General features: G+C 40.7%; 1 protein-coding gene across 1 annotated transcript in view; it reads right to left on the reverse strand.

Moving 5' to 3' along the window:
- Positions 1 to 4,551: 4,551 nt before the first annotated feature.
- Positions 4,552 to 25,112, reverse strand: part of LOC139742007 (putative RNA-binding protein Luc7-like 2) — a 29,114-nt gene continuing 8,553 nt past the window's right edge. The window contains exons 4-9 of the mRNA XM_071652569.1: positions 18,905 to 19,015; positions 12,314 to 12,457; positions 10,548 to 10,724; positions 9,378 to 9,634; positions 8,336 to 8,404; positions 4,552 to 5,239 (exon numbers count right to left, since the gene is read on the reverse strand). Coding sequence (XP_071508670.1) covers positions 4,801 to 5,239; positions 8,336 to 8,404; positions 9,378 to 9,634; positions 10,548 to 10,724; positions 12,314 to 12,457; positions 18,905 to 19,015 — 1,197 coding nt within the window. The 3' untranslated portion in view covers positions 4,552 to 4,800. The remainder of the gene's footprint in view (positions 5,240 to 8,335; positions 8,405 to 9,377; positions 9,635 to 10,547; positions 10,725 to 12,313; positions 12,458 to 18,904; positions 19,016 to 25,112) is intronic.

Genomic DNA, 25,112 nt, shown 5'->3' on the forward strand with positions numbered 1-25,112 from the left:
GCAAATTGAACTCTCGCCATATTGAAAAGTATCAAGACAACCATACGCACGTGATGAAAGTAGAAAGCATTGTTTCCGACACTAAACAATACATGCACAATGCAGACCTCTAAAAAAAACCTGCACAACCCCCCCCAAAAAAAAAAAAAAAAAAAAAAAAAAAAAAACTGTCCCTATGGCTTTTTGACATCACACTCTTCCAGCAATAGAAATTGCGATTGAAAAGAGTCTATAATCTGAAAATATGACATCCGTTCGAAAGACTATCATACGAATGCACAAATTGAAAAGATATCATAGTACTCAGATGCCCACAAGTCGGCAGCAGTTACAACATTACATGCATTCCTGCTCAAGTCTGTGTAGTGAAATGAAAAGACAAGTAAATCAGACAAACTGTAAAGAAAAGCCTTCAAATAAAAGAAAAACAGGATATGGAGCTTGAACAGCAATAGGAGAATCTACCCTTCACTTTTACTTCTGTTTTGCATTTCACTTTTCCATGCAGACCTACACACATTTTTTCACACGCTGGCAAGTGCAAATACCGCATACAAGATCCATAAACACGAACAATGGAGACCACACAGAGCACTCCGTTATAATGAACACGAGTACAACGAAATTCTCGTTACAAGGAAGTAAAATTTCAGGTCTAAAAATTATCATCTTCATCTTTTCAGAAATTAACTGTTTGGCTATAACGAAAAATGATATAACGAAAGAAAACTACAGGTCCCGAGGACTTCGTTATAAACAGGAGTCACCTGCATAAAAACAATAACAACAACAACAACAAAAACGGCATGCCCTTTAATGATGGGAACTCGACATAGGGGAGGTGGAGGAGGAAGAAGAGGAGAGGAGGAAGGAAGAGATTAACAAAGATGGAAAGAGGAATGACAAAGAAGAAGGCTCTCAAAGTTGGACTCGGGGACTCAGACATGCTCTGGCTATGAGGTTCAAGCGTGTATTGGACACACTGTCTCAGCTCGCACACTTGGCTCGCACCTGCACTAAGTACACCAAACATGGTAACCTCATACATTGTACCAGTTCGTTTTTCCAGAACCAGTTTGAGTGCAGACATTTATGACAAGTGCCATATGCTTGAGCTTTACGTTATGTGTCATAAATTCAGCCCCAACCCACCACCCTAAACCCCCCCCCCAAAAAAACCAAACAAACAAACAAACAAACAAACAAACAGACAACCAACAAAACAATAGGAATTCTCATGAATTTAGGTACATACAAAGTAAAAACTGGGAACTTTCACAAGGATTGTTTTTGCGTACTTGGCTACTGTGAACTTTAGCTTGAGGGTGTACATAATTTCGGAGATTCGGTGTATCCTTATACACATTTGATATCATCTGGTAAAATATTTGCATTTCACCATTTGTATGATGGTTCAGTCGCAGGGCATAATTCATCAAAAAGTCTACACTACCAACTATTCCACAATTGTGGTAATCCATATAAAACTTTCCTGAACCGCTGTGCATGATTGGCAAAGAACACAGTGTCAGCCCACGAAACCCTACTTTATCCATATATTCTGTTTGTGTAAACAGTACCTCTGGGCCAACCACGCATCTTGGAGCCGTTACGCTGACCGCAGGATGACAACTTGAGATGCTAGCTACTGTATCACCCATTCAAGGACATCAAAGATTGCTTGACTGATTGATACAAGAGCGCATTGTTATAGCGAGGACCTATAAACCATGACAATCACCTTGTTACATCAGACTCCTCACTGTATCAGGAGACAAGAACAAAGAAACATGAAGCTTTATGACCTGCAAAATTACCATATCTAAAAAAAAGATTTAGTTTCATCTGACCTCTTTTGTAATGAGGCGCCACTGTATATTACAAGAAAAACAAAAGGTAACTAGATATTGAAACTTCAACAGTAACGAAAGCACACCTCCTTCCACTTCAAGTCTGTTTGGCATGGGCAGGATATTGTGTGCAGTCTAAACGCTAAAGTCAAATCTGTCCTTTTCTACATCAGACAGCAGTGCACAAATGGAAAAGAGAAGATTTTACATTTTAAAGAAAGAAGGTAGTAAACTACACTAACCCAACTGTGCTGGCTAGTCTCACCTCCAGTCTTTTTTTTTTTCTTTTACAATGTGACATTCTGGAAAATTATACACTTTAATTTGGCTTGGTGACAATGAAAAACTGCCTTCTTTGAAGGCCACTTTGCTAAGCTATTTGCCTAGCTTGCAATACTTAAAAAACAAACATACATACTTTTCTTTATACCTAAAGCAAAGCATAATATAAAAAATAAACAGAGAATTTCGTGACAATACATCTGCATGCTGTTATGCCCAATAGAGGACATAAAACGAAGGGGCTTGCTTGCATCTGGTAGACAAAAACAAACGAACACTCAAAAACAAAACCCAACACATTCATCACTCCCTAAAAAAGTCACATCAGACATCTCCTTTTCTTCATGGCAAAAACCTCATGTGGTACATACAGCAATCATGCAATAAAACACTGCTGATTGATTTGGCTGGGGGTATAAGAGTGCAGCACAGGTGAATGAAAAATAAAATATTTAGCATAAATTAAGCAGCATATAACTACAGGGAAGTCAACCTGGTAAATAGCACTGCAGTATTCTTAGGACTGGAAAGGTTTGTATTTGGCGGGGAAACAAATTTTTCCATAAAATCTGCAGTACATACATTTTTTTTTTTTTTTTGGGGGGGGGGGGGGGGGGGGGAGGGACGTAAAAAATGCTACAACAAAGAAGCAGTTGGCATCTCTGCAACTACTTGAAATCCACAAGCAATTATGTCTGAGTACCGCTTAACACAGAAAACTCTGAATGCCGTATACGCTGAATATTTGGCGAGGTTTTTTATTTTTGCAGATTTTGCGAGTCAGGTGCTGTTCGCTACATTAAAGACACATAAAAGAATTGACTCTGATGAGTGTGACGTATGTGTATATATATTCTCCATTCAGTACAGGACTCCAAGATTACGAATTTAACCACTCGTGAAATCGTCATGAAGTCCTGATACGTGAAAAATTTAGACTGGCTAAATATATGGCGTATACAGTACATGAGATATGGGGAGTAGTATTTGCTCTTTTCTGTTTTGAAGATCTGGTTGGTTACATGTTCATGATGTACAAACAAATTAATCAATTTCGAAAAATTAAGAATCAAAAAGCTTTAATCCATTAGGCACTAAGGATCGAACCCGCTGAACAACCCTAATGAAGAATTTGATGTTTGTGTGTCTGAATGAAAGCTTCAGACACACTGACAACTGCTGACTGCTCTCTAGCAAACTTAATTGCAGAAACTCAGCATGAAGACGCCATTGTGAACAGAATTTGTATTCATTATATCAAATCTGTTGTTATTTGTTTTCATAGTTTGTTTGTTATACGAACAGAAGCAACACTATCAAAACGTACAGAAATCTGTTCCACTAGAAAAGTAAAAGAAAAACAAGTTGTTTCTTTTATCAGGTACTTTACTATGCTGACCTCTTTGTACCAAGATTCAATGGTGCATGTCTCTCTCTACATTTACTTTATTAGCTCAAGGGGTGTTTCATGCTTATCTGCTGAGGTAATAAAGTCACATTTATGACAGATAAATCCAAATAATGGTAATATCTCCTTTGTGACCCCTGAGCACCACATCCCCCCTACCCATGCACTATCCATCCCAAAGAGGCTTCCTTTGATATTCCATATTGCATAGTCAAAACCACTTCTACATTACATTTGAGAGAGGAGAATCTTGTTTCCATTATAATTATGCTTACATGTTCATTCACACCAACAGAATATCATGAATAAATCCATGGGATCAGTAACAAAAAAATCAATACATCTGTACAATGTACCACAGCTCCTTGAACATTAAAAAGGGAAAAACAAAATCGGCGCTTATAAATATGTCAAATAACTTACATGATAGCAGCTTAAAATGTTAATACATCCTTGTAACAGAATTTCTTTGCCTTATCCTTCACAGATTGGGCATCCTACGGATACTTACAAAAACATTGTCAAAATTATCAATGAGTTACTAAAATATTGTCAAAATTATCAATAAGGGCAGACAAAACAAAGACAAATTGATCAGGATACCTGACATTTATGTAGATGTCACCCATTCACTTATTCACTTTTTCCCTGAAAGCTAGTCAACAACTGCCAGACACTATAAAAGTGGCAACGGATTTTTTTTTTTTTTTTCTATGTAGCAACATTAAAGAGCGCATGCTTAAAGGGATGATATACTTTTTGGTAGAGATGAGAATTGGGCTTTTAACTTTTTGTGACAGCCGAGAAACCACTTATGAAATAGTACAGATCATACTATTCTAAGAGGAATTCAGAGTTTATTTGATGAAAATCGGTTTTCGAATGGCTGAGACATCCAAAAACAAAGTAAAACAAAGCAATCATGTTAAAAGGTGGGTCCCACCTTTTATTAGGATCGCTCTGTTTTGGATATCTTAGCCATTTCAAAACCAATTTTCATCAAATAAACATTGAATCCCTCTTGGAATTACATGTTCTTTCATATTTCATAAAACATTTCTCATTATCTCACAAAAAAAAATGTTAGAAACCTGAAGTTAGGTCTCAACCAAAACGATACGATTCCTTTAACTGCTCTGTCGAAACCACTTTTGCGGAAGGATGATGATGCACAAAATAGGGTGGTCCTCAAACGGCTGTCTCTGTACAAGCACTGGAAAAAAAAAAGGGCAATCTGTCCCCTGAATATTGTCTCTTGCTTTAAAATGCAGGTTCACGCTCCATGTCTTCCTCTCCCTCCTCCTCTTCCTCCCGCTCGCCCATCTCTCTGTCGCCTCCATTCTTCAAATCCTCCTCTTGGTAGGATCCATCTCGCCTCTCCCCATCCTCTGGTGAACTGGACAGTCCCCTCTTCTCTTCGAAGTCCTCCTGCCTCATCTCCCCCTCCTCGTATTCCTCGTGGGATGCTGCCTCGGGCCTGCGCTCCTCCTGCTGGTAGTCACTCTCGCGGGAGCTGGAGCGCCGCCGCCTCTCTCGATCCCTGGAACGACTCCGGTGGCGACGGTCCCGCCGCTTGCGCTCCCGAGACCGTGATCTGCGCCTTCGCTCCCTGGACCGGGATCTGTGCCTGCGCTCCCGCTCCCTCTCGCGGCTGCGGTGCCTTCTGCGGTCTTCACGGTCTCGAGATCGTGATCGGGACCTACGTATCAAATATTGACAACAACATATGAAAACTGAGCAGGATCCCCCACTTTTTTAGAGGGTTGTAACATAGTCCTTTGGTGAAAAGAAGAAAAAAAGTGACAAGGCTTATATAGATTTCATAAATTTGATATGTATTTGACAAGGAAAAATTCTTAAAGGGGAATAATGATCTATATTAATACGCATGGCTGCTAACCTCTACAGATCAAGAATAAAACTGATGGTGATCCCTGGTGACTACTCGCCCATGAGGAGTAGACCCTACCGTATCGTCCCGTGAGAGCTTGTTCATTGAGGGATAATTTTCCAAATTCATGCCTAGGATCAGTTTTTTAGCAGGAGTGCTTTTGAGGGACCACTGGAATTCACTGGCTCCCTATGAACCAGGTTCCTTGCAAGATGCTCCAGAAGCTTTCAGACTCGGTAGGTCACAGCCCTTTTAGATTACCAACTAAGAGACAATCCATGCTGATCTGATCTTCAGGAACCAACATTCTGGGGTCTTCACTCTCTTTATATTGACTTATCAGACCAGATTCAAACGACTCTCAATGAGCCATCTCTGTGCTGACTGTGTAATAGACTGTGTCAGTAATATATTCAAATTCCATCCATACTTTGTTCACAAAAGTTGTCCCTATTTGAAACAGCATCAATCACAGCCGGAAGCTTGCCCTACCTAGCAACAACTCCATGAATCCCTGACTGGGGAACTGAATTGTAGGGAGCAGGTGAATGAAATGCTTTGTTACTAGGCTGTACAAAAAGAAAAACCCACAAATTGTATAATGTGACTGCCCAGCTCAAAACCCACCAAAAGTCCCAGATTAGGATTCTCTGTAAAGCCCAGCTCACACCTTTGCGGTTTTAGCTGCGTATAGCTGCGTCAGTCGAACGCAGCCTTAAAGCAGCCCAACGCAGCACTCCGTGGCAAAATATTTTGTAGCAGTCACATTGTTGCGTTGTAGCTCGTATATTTTGTACAAAATGGTTGCCTACGGTTGCCTTAGTTTGCTTTTCACCTCGCTCCAGCTCGCTTTTGCTCGTAACAGTACGATTCAGTACGAAGTTTGCTCGCCCCGTTGCGCGTGTACCTCGTTCGCCACTCGTTCGTTGCTCGCTGGTATCTCGCAATAGCTCGTAGCATCTCGCACTAGCTCACTAGCAGCTCGCATGAACTCGCTTCTCCTCGTTTCACTGCTCATCCACTCGACTGTTACTCGTTCCGGCTCGATCCGCTGCGTATCAGTTCGCAATGCTGCGTTATAAGCTCGTAGGGAGCTTCACTGGTATATATATATATATATATATATATATATATATATATATATTTACATTTTACAGTTACGGGGGGGGGGGGGGCACAAAGACTTTTTGGTTCAAATTCTTCAAAAAGCACTAAATTTGGTACAAGTGTTGCCAAAACCATACTACTTCAATTTTTGATGGGCTCCAAGAAGGGCACCCTGAGGCCATATTGGCCAAATCCAATATGGCCGCCATCTGAAATTCAAAAGTCATTTCCATTGTTTAAAAAAATAAACATTTCACAATAATTTTCAAAATTTATTCTGTATTATAGGTTTTCTGGGTCATAGAATGAAATCGAGTCTGAATGTTGTTTTCATGGTCTGAAGCCAACTTTTCCGTATAGGGTCAGGACATTATTTTCACTACAGATTATTTCAAAATGGCTTGCCTACGGTCACTATAACAGGAATGACAACCTTGCTCATTACCTGCAGTTGTTGAGGACTGAACAGAGCATATTACTGTGTTTAAAAAAATACTTTTCAGCAATATACATTGTGTGGTAATACAATTCTGAGAAAAAAAAAAAGATTTTCCACAAAACCTACAATAACAGCGGGAAACTCAGTTTGAGGTGTTTTTAAAAACTGATATGTTTGAATCTGATGTTGCTGAAAGCACACAATCATTCCAAAAGCTTCATGATTTGGTAAGCGTATTGTGTTTCTAAGTCAACTAAGTGAATTTTGATTAAATCTAACTAGATTTTGTATGAACAGATGTATACGCAGTCATAGCGAGCTAAAGCGAGCAGCATCGAACAGGATCGAGGAGGAACGAGGTAAGGCGAGGATGAACGAGGGGGAGCGAGCGACGGACGAGCTAGATTCGCAATGAAGCGAGTTACATCCGCAACGGTCCTTGCTAATGCGAGCAGAGTACTAGGAGTAGAGTGAGATGATGCGAGGTAAAGCGAGGTAACGCGAACTAAAGCGAGGTAAGTCGAGGTGAAGCGAGCAGGTATCGTAACCATACGCAGTGAAACGCAGTTCAAAGTAAAGCTGCGTTGGCCTGCGTTAAGCAGCTCGTTGTCGCTCGCCCTTGCTCGTCCTTGCTCGCTCTAGCTGGTTGTTCCTCATCTTAGCTCGTATGAATTTTGATCTTGCGTTCAGTTGCGGATGTTTGAAAAAATTTCAAACTAGCGAGCTAGAACGCAAAGCCTCTGCGTTAGTCTGCGTATTAACCTCGTATTAGCTCGTTTCATTGCGTAGTGCTGCGTTGGGCTGCGTTAGACTGCGTTCGGGCAATACGCAGCTGAACGCAAGCTCGAAACGCAAAGGTGTGAGCTAGGCTTAATGGATCAAAATATGTAATTTGGATTGACCAACTCAAGTTTACCTTATCAGAGAGTAATTTTTTCTCTACCTACTGTCAAAATTTGGCAGCTTAGAACAAAACCTGAATTCAGATACATTGTATCAGCACTTTTTCTGGCCCATATTCTTTTGGACAGGTGCTGCTCTCACTGGGAAATTGATACTTCTGCACAACACGCCTGAGTAACCCTAATCTTTAAATCCTCTTTTCTCCATTTTCTATGAAACTGCAGCTCCTTACTCTCTCCTATTTCAAATATTTTTGAATGGGTTAGGATGGTCCAATTCTTACAAGATATATACATGAAGCATTTTAAAGCTCAGAGCTTACTCTTTTACATTATGTAGAAAACTGGAAATTCATTTCGGCCTACTTTTTGTGGGTTTTGAGGTGGGTGGTCACCTATATTACAGGAATAATGCTATTGGTAGCTATCGCTCCTGAACAGACATCCCAGACTCACCTGTGTCTTCTCTCCTTGGATCGACTCCTCCTACCGCGTCTGCTCCTGGACTTGGACCTCGATCGAGACCTGTGAGAGGACACAATTTAGAAGGGGGAATGGTGGTTGATCATGAACACTAGCACTTTCTGCATTTACATGGTGCAATGCTGCTGAAAGATTATCAATACATGCACATCATGCACTTAAATCCATGCTAACACAAACTCAGAACTTGGGACAAACCTTACCTAAAAAGAGCTCACTTTTGCAGCTGGTCTTAACTCATATTTGAGTACCAGACTGAAATATCTCAGCATTAAAAGAGCACTTGACTTGCTTCTTTCAGAAGGTGGGGGTAATAATCTTACCTGTAAGATATGTCAGTACCAAGTCAAAGGAATGTGTACTCTAAAAGATTCAATTTTCTGGAATTGCTTTTCTTATTTCTTCATGTCTAGGCCGCTAACGTGAAATCACAAAACGTTGAAGCCTTCTTATTCATCAGCGATAATGGCACATGGAGTTTAAAATTCTGAACGTTTCACTGGCTTGTCAAATTTTCCTCCAACATCACTAATAAGAACTGCTACTATTTCTGCACTCACTGATCCTCATATACATTTGGGGGGTAAGGTCCCCTTCTATGGAAGCCATAGAGAGCTGGTGGGGTAGCATTTGCTTCAATCATAAGCACACCTAACCCAAGACCAAAATTCAAAGGTAAAGTACATGCATCAGCGTAAGGTCGGTGTCTCCCTCTGTTTCAGTGTAACTGGCATTCACAGGAAATGTATACAATGCACAATAATGCCATGGGATGGCACTTAGCCACAGTGAATGCATGTATCCAAATCTTAGCCTGTTGAGGACAGTCTGATTTTGCTATGACACGCAATCAACACATTGAAGACGAGTCCTGAGTATACTCGGGCAGATGTCTATGGGAAATGCGTGTTGTAGCAAAATTAGACCGTCCTCAACTGGTTAACATGGACACCTGCCCGAGTATATTCGCAAGTAGTCTTCAACAGGTTAATCAGAGACAAATGCAATACTGGACCTTCTCCTTTCTCGATCTCGATCTCTGTCTCTGTCTCTGTCTCTGTCCCGGTCCCTGTCCCTGTCCCTGTCCCTGTCCCTGTCTCGCTCCCTGTCCCTGTCCCGATCCCGATCCCGATCTCTGTCCCGGTAGCTGTCCCGCTCCTTCTCCCGGTAATCCCTGCCGCCCTTGTAGCCTTCCCTGTCCCTGGAGTAGTCGTCGTCATCGTCCCTCTCGCGCTCTGCCCGGCGCTGCTCCCGTTGCTGCTCCGAGAAGTTCTGCGGACACAGGACAAGAGACACATGTGTTACATACCAGAGCATTAGCCATCTGCATTAATGAACCACACACAGCTTTTGAGATTAGTGGTACTGACTCTTTTTGGATTTGTAGCTTACTTTCTCAGGACTAATGTCTTGAAATGCTATTGACATTGTACACCAACAAGTTGCTATCAGGACTGAGGTATTTCACTTATCATACAGGGAATTCTGCACTAATTATAATGTATCCTGAGAAGGAAGAGTAAAATCTTATAAGCACAACAATGACAATTTGATCAAAAACTGATAAAAATTAAAGAAGCTATGAAATTGTGAAGTTTGGCTAATTTTTACACTACAGTTCTTGAACAGTCAATATAAATATATAAATGAGTCAGCTGATGATGACATCACCTCAAAACTTGCTATTATACATTGTAGTTTATACACAGAATATTGAAATATCCAGTATTGGTTATCTTCTTTCAAATGCAGTTAGGCTTCGGTCTCAATCCCAAATACATGTACAGTCAAACCTGCGTACAGCGACCGTCTATAGTGACCATCTGCTGTATGCAACCACCAAACACAATGCTCCCCAGGAGAAAAGCATGTTAATGACCATGTCTATAGCGGCCACCTGTCTACAACAGCCACTTTTTTCATCTCCCTTGGGGTGGCCGCTATAGACAGGTTTGACTGTATATCACACTGATTCTTATTTTGAAGTTTTCATCTATGAATAACATGATGTTCTAAATGTAAACTTTCGAGGGGCCCAGAATTCTCCACTGATGTTCTGCCTAAAATAAAGTTCGCTGCAACAATAAGGATGGAAGTCTATACATCATCCTTTGAATTGTCTCTGTCTGTAATGAGCCTGACAATCCCAATCAACACAACTGTAAATACCTCCCAGCATCCTTACCATGAGCCACTGCAGTTTCTCCCTGATTTCGATGAATCCCAGATGGAGCTTGCCCCCAAAGTGATCAGCCAAGCGGCGGTCATTGTCCTGCAGTCCCAGGTAGGCCCCACAGACTTCGCACACCCTCAGCTTCTGCTGCTGGTACGTCGATGCTGGCATGGAATTCCTCAGGTCCTCCTACATTGAGAAAATTTGAATTTTACTGAAGGTGAAAGAATGTGAATGATAACTGTCTTAAGTTCTATAAGAGGCAGAACCATGATATCTCCAGTCTTAAAAGAGACTGCCTGACTAAAGAAGACTTGTTTAGCTGTTCTTGCTTTAAAGACACATGCCAAAGAAATATCTACAGCATGGCTACAATTTGTATGAAGAGAATACCAAGAAGTAGTAAAAGGGATTTATGGACTTCATTGGGTATATACATTGTGTGATATGATTTTTGACTACCTGTGCCTTTTTTAAAAATAAACACATAAGTCATGCTTACTGCTTCTCAATTATCAAATCCATTGTATCCCTAATAAAAATAATACAGCATTGGCCGTATGCACACAGGTACAGCAGGTACAGTAGCTAGCTACATGTATATTGTCACCCATACAGACATGGTGGTTAGGACTGGGTGCAGGCAAGGGGACAGTGATAGATTGTTCTTTTTGTATATTACATATATACCTTGATTGCAACGAGCAATATATCGTTACAGAGAGTCAACCTGGCAAATGGCTAAACCAAAGTTGTTCTTTTGGAGGAGGCGGTAGGAATTTCTGAGATGAAAATACCTGTGATTCACATTGACATGTATCAGTGGCGTATCCGTCACATAGCAGACACAAGGTCATTGCCCGGCAAGACCCCTTTTCTAAGTACTGTATACGCTGTATATATTTCACAAGATTTTTATTCCATTACGCGAATTTCCCTAGTCGGGTGTTATTCACAAATTTTAAAACACACCAAATTGATAACTTTGATCGTGACATGAATGTGGTGTGCACACATATACTTCTCCATTCATTTCCGTGCTCCAAGATCACGAATCTAACCACTAGCGAAATTGTGACCCGCTACAACCAAAGGATCTGAAAGTCAGGGATGACAATTTTCTGAAAATGGCATGACATTATTCCCTTACTCTTCTACTTTAATTTCATATATAACACAACTGGTTGCGGAGATATCGATGATTTTATTAGCGCATGTCAAGTGGTTGAGGAAATCAGAGTTTTGAGAAAAACGCCTTCAAAGTTTACCTTCCGACGCTATCATGTTCAAGGAGAGGCGAGACAGTTTTCACCGCTTGACAATAGAAGGCATGCTCCCAGCAACTGGTCTACGCACGACCAATCAGTAATTAGGATGCCATGCACTGACCAATAAGATCACTAGCTCATTGCTAGGGGTGGAGTCTAGCTGTGGTGCTAGATCTTCGGACACGTTTCTGTTACGTTGAAAGTCGGATAATCATGGCCCAGAAAAACGCTGATTTCTTGCCTTTCCTTTGATCATTTAGGTTCGAAATTTCGGCAGATGATAGACAAAACATTAGACTACAAAATTATGCCAAAACAGAAATCTGATTGTTTTGACCAATTTTGATGATGCCCCTTCAAACTCAATTTTCTCCACTCAGCCATCAGTGACTTTAGGATCCTTTTGTTGGAGCGGGTCACAATTGTCGCCAAGTCCCGATTCACAAAAATATTATGACTCACTGAATATATGGTGTACACCGTAGCTCACGTGTTAAAGAAGGGTCTCACCTCTGCTGCAATCTTCTTCTTGCGAGTCTCTTCCACCTCAGCCATGACCTCCATGGACTTCTCCACATTGCCCTCTTCACCGTGCTTCTCCGCATCCGCGATCTTCTTCCCAAGCGTCTCCGCCAGCTCGTGCACCTTGTCAGCCTACCGTGAGCAGTCCCAGAAGAGGAGAGAGCGAGACAGAGAGAGAGAAACGGAGAGAAAGCGTGGGGGAAGTGGGGGGAGATGGGAGGAACAAATGAATTAGAAACATTCCCCGCAAATTTCCGATACTCTACTGCATCTTTATAGAGAATACTTGAAGTAACTGTGCAGTTATTGTCGAGTGCATTTCATACTTGCTACTGAAATACAGTGCTCCATGCCACACACCTGTTGAACGATATAGCTTTAACACCAATGTTGGGCAACTTCTGGAAAAAAATAAGACACAAAGTCACTCACTTGCCTCAACCCCTAATCAAATTAAAAAAAAAGGAAGGCATTCAAGGTCTACTGATCTCTAGCATGTAAGACTGAGGGGCTCTTGCTACTGATGAGATCATAGACACTTCACTGATTTTTTAAGGAATGTCCTACCGCATACACTTTATACAGATGTCTTTATGTCTGTACTTTATATCTGTTAGTTGCATGAGAATCGCTATTATGTTGTAAAGAATTCAGTGTACTGTAACACTATCAAAACAGCTTTAAATCTCCCTCAGAAAGCTGTATCAATGTGTTGAGGCAACATCTGTTTAATTGTATGTGAATCAAGATATCACTCCTCATTCTGAAACTAGACGAAACTGCATATTTTTTCTATCCTTTTTTTTTTTTTTGGTATTCACTAATTTCCCCTTTTGGGCTGGGGGTAGAGGGAAATGTTTCTACCTCGTACAATTGATTTACAAAAGCTGGTATCACAACAGATGATGCACAAGTTTTAGGTGCCAAGTAACAGAAAATTCACAAGGCTCTGTCAGTATTTCTTGAAAGCACGATTACCAGTTTGGTGGCTGGCAAATTGTACGAGGCCTCCCACGTATAACATGAATGGTTGCTGATGAAGACTATCTGTGACTAGTGCTCAATGCCTCCGAACAAGGCCCACAAGTCTGCTTGCCAACGTGCGTCACTGTACTCAAGAAAAATTGAATGTCTGGTACACAAGTCCTTCCCCGATGTACAGGTGGAAAGGTGCACTGAGCTGGATGTGTATAGAAATGCTGCCTCACTTTACATACTGCTTGAACAGAGACTACATTGCAGGTTGCATTCCTACAAACTCAGACCACTTGGTCAAGGGATTCTACCCCTGACAGATGAATATGTAATCATGGAAAAACACATCTCAGATAGAGGTCGACGCAACACGTGGAACACACTCCTTTCGTAATCAACTCGGAAAATCAACATTGAACATTCTAGGGCAGAAGCGCCGAGAAACTGCCCATCTCACGTTGTGCAGTATCCTATCCAAACACATTGCAGCAGACACACGCCTTGGAACTTTTGTTATGAGTGGCCTTACTTGTGAGATTAATAATTTGAAACCACAGATGCAAAGCAAATTGCCTTTCAATTCCCGATTTGTGAAATATGCCCACTAAATATTTGGCATCAACAGTACTACAGGAATTCATCTTGCAGGCATGAAAAATTATTGGAAATTGTGGAGGTATTAACATGTCCAAATGGATGGCTATGTATTTCATATTTTCTTCTTTTTTCTTTCTTTTTTTTTTTTTTTTTTGGGGGGGGGGGGGGGGGGGGAGTTTCCCACCATTTCACCTCTATAAAAGCCAACACTACAAACTTTGTTGTAACGCAGGCATAGCATCTAAATATCAAAGGTGAGAAAGCTTTGGAACGCAAGTTTGTCCTTTCACTTATTTTATCCCACAGGTGAAAAGATCCATGACAAACAAAACACTCTGCATCAAACATTCCACATTCCTACCAGAACCAATCCTCTCAGCTAGATTTGCGAGAGTGGCTGTTCAGCAGAAATCTTCAAGTGCATGTATCTGCCAAATGCTTCTCTCTGTCCATCTAATTCTTGCTCTCTCAGTTCTCTTTCAACAGGCTCATGGTCACTGCTTCTGCATCAGCTTCCCCTTTTCCTAAGCACTTTGATCAGTGTGTCTTGCAGGTGTGTCTGACACATGTGTGTCCAGAAGGTTCTCTGCAATGCACCTAGTAGTAGCAGCTGGTTTACATGGGGACTCCATCGATGACACTCTTATTTTTCCAAGGGTGTGAGGAATAAAGAAATGGTATGGATTGGAATAAATGAACTTGGATAGTCTCTCAAAAAATGCTGAGTGGATTAAACAATCATCAGGAAGCTCTCTGGAGAGTAGAGCAATTAATGAAGGTATTTAAAATTGCATGACAAAGTTTGTTCCCAACAATCCGAAAGCTTGCCAGTGACTTGCTTGATACAGCAACAATGAATACATGGAAAGTGGACTGTATTGAGATGCATTCACTATGTAAAAGATGGCAGAATAGCTTGGTGCTAGCTTTTCTTTTGAGAAAATATCAATAACTTTGAATATGTTTTAAACAAGGTTTTTCTCCAAACTTATATATACAAATTTAGAGAAATGTCACTGAAAATCAGGGACATTTAAATGCAGATTTAAACGCCAATTTTCGGACACAATATCCTATGTCTATGATTTAATACATACATACTCAATCTAGTCTACTTTTCAAAAGAAATAATGGGCAAGACTTGTAAGGGCTTTTACTAGAAACGTGTTCTCATTGCATTACAGAAAACCTCTAGAACACACAACAGCACTGCTGCTTTATATTCATGGGTTCTTGAAAAACACCAAATCATTTTCTGCTTCTACACATGGAGCCTCCAAGGGGGATCCTCTGTCCACACAGCTCCCACGCACATGCACAAAACTTTCTGGTGACGTCCAACTAAACACTACAGGTGTGTGGCATGGACACATAATGGTAACCAAGAGGTACGCAGTGGCTCCTCTATCTCTGCTTTTTACACCTTGCTGCAAATTGAATCTCGGTGACTGTAAGTGAGAACAAAAAGCTTTAACCCTATTCTAACTGGGCTATTTGAGACAAAGTTTTTACTGGGGGGGGGGGGGTCAATTTGACCCCCTTCAGATCTCGGCCGCAGATTGCGCGATTGCCGCAAAATTTTGCCTGAACATAAAGCCGGATGTCAACTACAAGATTGCATGGTCATACAAAAGAAAAATTTTGATTTTCTATTGTCAGTACATTAATTATGCAAGTTTACGCATGAAATCATATTTTCACCTATAACTCCATTAAGAAGATTGAATGATTGCTAAATTTTTGTGCAAGAGTTCCTCAAGACACATTGCACAATTTTCTTGTAAAAAAATAGCACAACCAAAATCAATTTCTTTTGTGTTTTGTTGCTTTGTTAAAAATTATTTCTTATGTATGTCATTGTATTTTTCACCTTTTGTTTTCTATTGTTTTTAGGCCAAAATTTGTTGCAGGCACTTTTTCACGCTTATCTGTATTAAAATTGATTAATTTCAATGGTTAAAAGTTGAAATAATCTAATAAATATCAATTTAAGCAAAAAACACAATTTGCATTGGATTTGCACACGATATCATGAATTTGAGCCATTTTCGGGTGGACATGCATACGCAAAACATTACGTAACTTCAGAACGGTGTACCCGGACATCGCAAATTTGGTCTCAAAATATGCAGGAGACTTCAAAGAAAAAAGTCATGAAACAATGCGGCAAAATCTTTGCGCGTTGCGGAATCGCAGCGCGAAATGTCGAGGAGTGGTCATATTGACCCCCCCCCAGTTAGAATAGGGTTAAATAAATACAACTGCAAAATGTTATCATCAATGGTGAATAAGCACTGGGAGTGAATTTGGCTGCGCATCAAGATGTCACTCTCTACATCATACGTAAAAGTATGAAGATGTTTTGAATTGGTCTTTTCTTTTTTATTGTTAACAAAGAGGGCACTGTGACACCTCTTGATTCCTTTTCTTGTACATCGAATTCACTTGTACCTTCAGTTGAGAACATTAAGGGCACAATGACAATTCAAAATGGATTTAATTCCCTTCTGCCTCTCAACTGACAATCCCAAATAATGACACGACTGTCTAGCTGAGAGGCACCGAGGGATATACTGCAGTTGTCGGACTGAGATTTATGTGGGGTTGAAGTTGAAGTACATACATTAGTAGAGAGAGTAAGTTTGGTGGCCATTGCTTCTTCTGCCTGCTCTGGTCCGGGTCTCTCAGCAAACCTTTGGGGCAGACTGGTTAAACAAAGCTGGATCTTTCCCAACATTCAGTGTACACGACACAGGTGAACAAAAAAAAAAAAGTCTGCTTGAGAAAGTTATGCACTTACAACGGCTTCTTCTACACGTTGCGGCCTCAAAACAAAACACCAAGGATGAGACCGCCGCCAAGCGTCTTGGAGAAAGAGGAAGATGTCAGACAAGGTCTACACACTACGGAATCAATGAGGATACTCACGTTTCGCCGCACGCATTTCATATTACGTTTCTTTGTTTGTGTGTCTTCTCTTATCTCTGTTTTCTTTTGTTGCTTTTTTTTTTGTTTACGTACCCATTTTGCCCGGCGCACTCTTGGAAAACTTTGTGCGAGTGTGATATGCCTGTCTTTAGAGCACTACAAGTGAACGGCAATTTAAGCGCACTCCTGGAGGAACAAAGATTGCTAAGAAGACAGATCACAACACAAGCATTCACAATTGTCCATGGGCTCTTACATACTACAGCTTATACCTTGCATAAACTTTGTGGCCACATAGAGCACTCACTGGAAGAGTTAGACTGTCAAGTCAAAATGAATTTGTACTGCCAGAAGTTTTAAGTTCACACACAATTGCGGCCCACTTAAAAGAGCGTTCAGAAATCCCCAAACAATTATGTGCATTGCAGAAGTTACTTCAGAAAGAATGCAATATCATGCAGTTAAGAATTTTGGGTGCAGAAATTTATGTGCTCAGAGAAAGATCAAATGGTAGAAACACCATGAATAATGTGGAACAAAATATGCAACTTTGCCCCAGACAAGTTTTCTCCAGGAGATTCCACACAAACATTCTTGGTGACAAGACAGGAAATGGAATTTTTGCTCACAAATTATGTTTATGGTGTTGTCGTTGAATCCTCCCTCCCCTTTCCACTCATTCAAGGTCCCCCACAGTACTTTGCATAAACACACTGTATTACATAAACGTGGCGATGGCAAATAAACAGTTGGGTTTACAGCAAGTCTGAACATGGTGTCGGATTGAAATGTATTCAAACTATTCAAGCCAGAAGCCCAAATAGAATTTGACGGGTGGAGAGCCATTTTTGGTTGACAGCAAATTTCATCTCTGGGACAAAAAGAAAGAAAGGTTGTTTCAGGATAGAACAAATACCAAAGCAGATTTATGCTACACACAATTATATTCCTGTAGAAGCCAGTATCCTCACAGTCTTTGTTCCGAAAATAATCCATGTACTCAAGTCTGTTAATTTCATGAAAAACCCTGATTTTCTATTTTTTCATCATATTTTTGAGTATTGATCTCTGTGAATGGTCACAAAGTAATCACACCAGAACTTTTTAAACTACTGAATGTTTGCCATCAGTTGGTTTACTGTACACAGTGTGTACTGTACATGCCTGTTAAGACATCATAAAAGGCAAATGAATAAAATTTAAACAAAAAGAGGGAGAAAATAGCACTCTTGGAAATTTCCTTCAGCTTGTTCATGTGTAAAATATGGATCAATGCTGACTGACTTTACATCATCAGGGACACATGAAAAATATACATGTATGTCTAAGTATATATTCATAAACACTTAAAATATATATATTCATGTCAAGAACATAATGCACATGGAGTTATTGTTTGGGATGTTCTCTTAGTATTTGCTGCTGTGTCAACTTACAAACTCCTTTAACATGGCACTAAAGGCTGCTTTCATAGGAACCCTTCAAGAGATGAAATCTGTCCGGAGGAGGAGAGAATGACCAACAGATGTAAAGTATCAACGACTGACGCTCAGTGAAAATTGTCCGCACATGATGTTACTTTCGGGTGGCGGGATCATAACAGTTGTTTGGCTGTCACTGCCTCACCAAATTCAAGGGACTGTGGTCACTATTACGGACTGGCTGCTGCCACATTGCGTAAGTGACTGAAATGAGGCTATGCAGCACAGTGGGTGCTTCAGTTACGTCTCTCTTCTTCTGTTTTTGTCTTTTTGGAATATTAAGGAAATAAGTTTCCTTCATCAAAAGTGCTGATTACACTGACGAAATGTGTGCAATGCGAGGATGGATTGCACGAAGCTCAAAGAAAAATGCAAAAAAAAAAATCAAAAGAAAGTAAAAAATAAAGTGCATGCAGAACCTTACTAAAATTTCTTACTGCTTTCACAAGTATGTCAGAAACTGTCATATTAATGGAATTTGTTCCAACTGTGAAAACTAAATGATCTCCAAAGAGGCAAGTTCTTTCAATGACAGATGGATCATTTGGCATCACAATGAAAGACAAATTGGTGCTTGGATGGAACACTTGCTACAAACCTTTTGATTAACTTCTGCGCTGAGGCTTTCCTGGGTCTCTGCCAAGCGCTTCTTCGATATCTCCGTGCGTCGATCGCAGTCAGCAATGAACGTGTGGAGGTGCTGCATTGCCTGCATGTAGAGCGAAGGGTGTGAAGGGAAGAGCAGGATGATGAAAACAAGTGGAGTTACTGGTTGTTGTCCTGGTACATGTAACTACAGTAGTTCATACGGTCCAATCTCTATCATGATTTTCACCACTTAAATTGTATCAATCTGTATTTTCTGTACCTTTGTCACAATACTACTTTGATCATCATTATTTTGACTATCACAATTCACAAGTATTATTCTGATAAACTAAGTTTTTTATTTTAACACTGAGATGATCAAAATTTTCCCTATAATGCGGAAACAAACAAGCAAACACACTTGACCAGTAGTCACAATGTTCTTTTGCTCTGACAAAAAAAAAAAATAAAAATCACATATACAAATGTACTACAATCTTCCTTTTAACATTGCAATGATCAAAGTTTTGTCTTTTCAGATTCAAACAAACAAACAAACACAATCTGACTAGTTGAACATAAGTCACAATGTGGTTCTGCTCTGCCAAAAATACAACAAACAACAAGCACAGTGCACCGACTTGAGACAAATGCCATGTCTTCAATATTTCTCATTACCCACGCCAATAAAAATCGGCAGGGGGTTATGTAAAGGGTTCCGTATGTTTGTTTGTTTGTTTGTTTGTTTGTTTGTTTGTTTGTTTGTTTGGTTTTTGTTTGTTTGTTTGTTTGTTTGTTTGTGTGTTTGTTTGTTTGTTTGTTTGTTTGTTTGTGTACAAGATAACAAGAGAACGGGTAAACGGATTTGCACGAAATGTTCAGGGGATGTCTGGATAATGACAGGAAAGAATCGATTAGATTTTGGTGATAATCGGTTGACCCTTGCAAATTCTGTGCGACCTTTAAGTTTTGACCCCATGGTATAGTGACCACTCCGAAAATTTCCCGTTTCTCACTTTGCGATTTTCCGCTACCATACGAAAACTCCCAAACGATCGGACTTCGCTGCTCAAATGTTCGTAAGAATTCCGAAATTTACGTTTAGGCCTATTTGAAGGACTATGTCCTTCTGGATTTATGAAAGTTCGTTCTCCGTCGTCACAAACTGGCCCGTATTTTGATGATTTTTCAAATTAAAATTGATTGTTTTTTTCGTTGGAGGAGCATTTGCTCGGTCGCAGTCACACTGCACGATATGCGCGCTCAATGTCAATGCGTGTGCAAGGCCGCTGAAAATGCATCGCGCTCTACCCTGTTGGTGCAAAATAGCATCGGGGACGTTGCGGCGCTCGTTGGTGACCGAATACTGGTGCAGTAGACATTTGCATTTAACCCTTGCATTGAATAATTCCCGTCAAGGGCGTACCGAGGGGGGGTGTTTTGGGTGTTCAAACACCCCCCTTTGCCAAAAGGGGGGTGTTTAAGGTGTTCAAACACCCCCCTTGGGCAAAAGGGAGGTGTTTGAGCTATTCAACACCCCTCTTCAGCAATGCTTAGATGTTGACAAATGAAACAAAAGCTGTCTTTACCGCTTTTATTTCCGTTTTGAATTCCGCCTTTCCTTTCTTTTGCATTCATTTTCTCTCTCTCTCTCTCTCTTCCTTGTTTTAATGTTTGTGTGGATGATGATACATTATGGAGTTACATAATATCATACGCACTAAAGAACTCGTGTACAGTACGTGTTAACACTACGTTACTGCACCGCGCGCGAAGCTGAGCGCAAACAGAAAACCAAATCAAACAAGATAAAAACAAAACATGAATTCTATGAATTCCATGTTTTGTAACGCTGAAATATAAAAATTTTCGTCTCGCTCGCTGCGCCCGCTCGCCAAAGTTTATCAAAAAAAAAAAATAAGAAGAACAAAACGTAATGATGACGTGGAAATATAAAAATTTCGGCTCACTCACTTGTAGTAATTCAGAGTATTTTTCCAAGTCCTTAGTTTGTTGGCATAAATCGTTATCTATGAAGCCGTCACTATATCTTGATTAGAATTGTAAGATTTAATAACCAAAAATTGACAAGAATTCCATGTTTTGTAAGGTGAAATACAAAAATTGTCGGCTCGCTCGCTGCGCTCGCTCGCCAAAATTTATCAAAATTTATCAGATTTTATATCACCCTCAAAAAACCCTTTTAAGTGCTCGAAAAAGCATATCAAGTGGACTTTTTTTAAGTCCATATACCGGGATGGGATTGGGGTTGAACACTGTTGGTATAAATCGTTATCTATAAGACCGTCACTATATCTTGATTAGAATTGTCATTCGAAGATTTGATAACCAAAAATGACAAGAATTCCATGTTTTGTAAGCTGAAATACAAAAATTTTCGGCTCGCTCGCTGCACTCGCTCGCCAAAATTCTTCAATATCTATTACATTTAAAACACCCTCAAAAGACCCCTTCTATAAGTGCTTGAAAAAGCACATCATGTGGACTTTTTTTAAGTCCCTACCGGGATGGGGTTGGACACTGTTGGTACAAATCGTTATCTATAAGGCCGTCACTATGATTAGAATTGTAATTCAAAGATTTAATAACCAAAAATGACAAGAATTCCATGTTATGTATAAAGCTGAAATATAAAGATTTTCGGCTCGCTTGCTGCGCTCGCTCGCCAAAATATATCAAAATGTAGGATTGCCTATTTATACATTTAAATCACCCTCAAAAGACCCCTCTTAAGTGCTTCAAAAAGCATATCATGAGGACTTTTTAAAAGTCCTTACCGGGATGGGGTTGGGGTTTAACACTTTTTCAGAAAGTAGGGGCGCAATTTTCGGGCTTGCCACGGGCGCCGTTTTCCCTAGATACGCCACTGACTACCAAGTACAGTCAGTATAGTAGCCTACTGGAAGCAGCAAGCTCTGGAAGCTCTGGGAGTAGCAAGTTACTTGCTACTCAATGTAATTAGTAATAGCACATGGACTTGGTAATCTTTAGTAATAGTAGATATGAATTTTTTCAATGACTGAAAGTTAAAACTGAAAGATAACTGAATGTGAGTCTACAAATTGTGGTTGGATGACTAAATATTGCGCCTAAAATTCATTAGATATCTAGGTCTAGGAACAGTGGCGTAACTACGGGGGCATGGGGGGGGGGCACGTGCCCCCCCCCCCCCCCCCATCCGCTGATTTAAAAAAAAGGAAAAAAGAAAGAAAAAACCTAAGAAAATGGCAATTCAAGGGTTAGTAAACTGCTTTTGAAATCGACATGAAACAATGATCAAGAAAAAAAGATATTTTTTTTTTTAGATTTCTTTTAACCATATAATCAAATAGGTATAACATTGTTCAAAAAGCCCGGAGACGACAAAAGATTGTGATTCAGCGTGATTCCTGGTTGGCATTTTGAATACAAGCAGGATGTGCGCAGTGTACTCAGAATATCGGAATGGCAAAAAGAGTCGCTGCAATGTTGCGCAATGTTTGATAGGTTGTACACATTTGCTATCAAAGCTTGATCATTGATTTTGCAGTGTTGTTTTACATACTAGTCTATATTAAAATGCCTTGCATTGCCAATAATAAGACTTGACCTTGGCTATTTCCTAACTTTTCCATCTATATGAAACACACACACTCACAAACACAAACACATTAGGGGATGCTCTATATAAAGTGCAGATTTTGGACATCCTTCTCCCGCTTGGTCACTTCGACGCCCCCTCGCTGGTCATACCTCCCCTAATCATGAACATAAACCGACACCCTTGACTACCAGTGGCGGACCCAGGGGGCGCACCGGGCGCCCCCTCCCTCCAATGCGAAAAAAATATACATGTAGCTACAAACGACAGTTTTTGGATGGTAAAATGTCAAAATTTTCAAGCTCGCTCGCTTCGCTCGCTTCGCTCGCTCGCATTTAACCATTATATGCCATTCTCCTGATGTTACTGCCAGTAATTGCCAGCAGTTGCGCCCGGTGCGCCCCCCCCCCGAATTTCCAAAGCGAAAAAATATAGCTACAAACGGCAGTTTTGGGACTGTAAAATGTTAAAATTTTCAAGCTCGCTCGCTTCGCTCGCTCGCATTTAATCGTTATGCAATTCTCCTGATGTTGCTGTCAGTAATTGCCAGCAGTTGCGCCCGGTGCGCCCCCTCCCCTTAATTTCTAAAGCGAAAAAATATAGCTGCCAACGGTAGTTTGGGGATTTAAAATGTCAACATTTTCAGGCTCGCTCGCTTCGCTCGCTCGCATTTAATCGTTATGCCATTCTCCTGATGTTAACGCCAGCAACTGCCAGCAGTTGCACCCGGTGCAACCCCCTTAATTTCCAAAGCAAATATATATATGTATATATATATATATATATATATATATATATATATATTACGGCAGTTTGGGGACTTAAAATGTCAACATTTTCAAGCTCGCTCGCTTCGCTCGCTCTCATTTAACCGTTATATGCCATTCTCCTGATGTTACTGCCAGTAATTGCCAGCAGTTGCGCCCGGTGCGCCCCCCCCCCGAATTTCCAAAGCGAAAAAATATAGCTACAAACGGCAGTAAAATGTCAAAAATTTCAAGCTCGCTCGCATTTAATCGTTATGCAATTTTCCTGATGTTGCTGTCAGTAATTGCCAGCAGTTGCGCCCGGTGCGCCCCCTCCCATTAATTTTTAAAGCGAAAAAATATAGCTACAAACTGCAGTTTGAGGACTGTAAAATGTCAAAATTTTCAAGCTCGCTCGCTTCGCTCGCTCGCATTAATCGTTATGCAATTCTCCTGATGTTGCTGTCAGTAATTGCCAGCAGTTGCGCCCGGTGCGCCCCCTCCCCTTAATTTCTAAGGCGAAAAAATATAGCTACAAACGGCAGTTTTGGGACTGTAAAATGTCAAAATTTTCAAGCTCGCTCGCATTTAATCGTTATGCAATTCTCCTGATGTTGCTGTCAGTAATTACCAGCAGTTGCGCCCGGTGCGCCCACTCCCCTTAATTTCTAAAGCGAAAAAATATAGCTGCCAACGGTAGTTTGGTGACTTAAAATGTCAAAATTTTCAGCCTCGCTCGCTTCGCTCGCTCGCATTTAATCGTCATGCCATTCTCCTGATGTTACTGCCAGCAACTGCCAGCAGTTGCACCCGGTGCAACCCCCTTAATTTCCAAAGCAAATATATATACATATATATATATATATATATATATATATACATATATATGTATATATATACATATATTACGGCAGTTTGGGGACTTAAAATGTCAAAATTTTCAAGCTCGCTCGCTTCGCTCGCTCGCATTTAATCGTTATGCAATTCTCCTGATGTTGCTGTCAGTAATTACCAGCAGTTGCGCCCGGTGCGCCCCCTCCCCTTAGTTTCTGAAGCGAAAAAATATAGCTACAAACGGCAGTTTGGGGACTGTAAAATGTCAAAATTTTCAAGCTCGCTCGCATTTTATCGTTATGCAATTCTCCTGATGTTGCTGTCAGTAATTGCCAGCAGTTGCGCCCGGTGCGCCCCTCCCTTAATTTCTAAGGCGAAAAAATATAGGTACAAACGGCAGTTTTGGGACTGTAAAATGTCAAAATTTTCAAGCTCGCTCGCTTCGCTCGCTCGCATTTAATCGTTATGCAATTCTCCTGATGTTGCTGTCAGTAATTACCAGCAGTTGCGCCCGGTGCGCCCCCTCCCCTTAATTTCTAAAGCGAAAAAATATAGCTGCCAACGGCAGTTTGGGGACTTAAAATGTCAAAATTTTAAGCTCGCTCGCATTTAATCGTTATGCCATTCTCCTGATGTTACTGCCAGCAACTGCCAGCAGTGGCACCCGGTGCAACCCCCTTAATTTCCAAAGCAAATATATATATATATATATATATATACAGTCAAACCTGTCTTAGCGGCCACCTGTCTATAGCGGCCACCTGCTTATAGCGGCCACTGAAAAATCCCCCGAACGAAATTTCTGTGTTATAGACCCTCTATATAGCGGCCACCTGCCTAACGCGGCCAGCGGCCACTCATTTTGTATCCGGTGGAGTGTATCAACCTGCGTATAGCGGCCACAAAAATTTACCTGAACGGTTTATCAGACATGAATATGTTGACTTTTGCATTCTTTGCATACATTCTTCAGACTCCTATAGCTCTATCACACAGACTTGATTGACAAACGCAGCTCTTCGTCGTGAAAAGCCGTA

Source organism: Diadema antillarum, unplaced genomic scaffold (genome assembly GCF_040938485.1).
Source record: "Diadema antillarum isolate AM-2024a unplaced genomic scaffold, OU_Dant_1.0 seq00000973_RagTag, whole genome shotgun sequence".
NCBI classification, from domain to species: Eukaryota; Metazoa; Echinodermata; class Echinoidea; order Diadematoida; family Diadematidae; genus Diadema; species Diadema antillarum.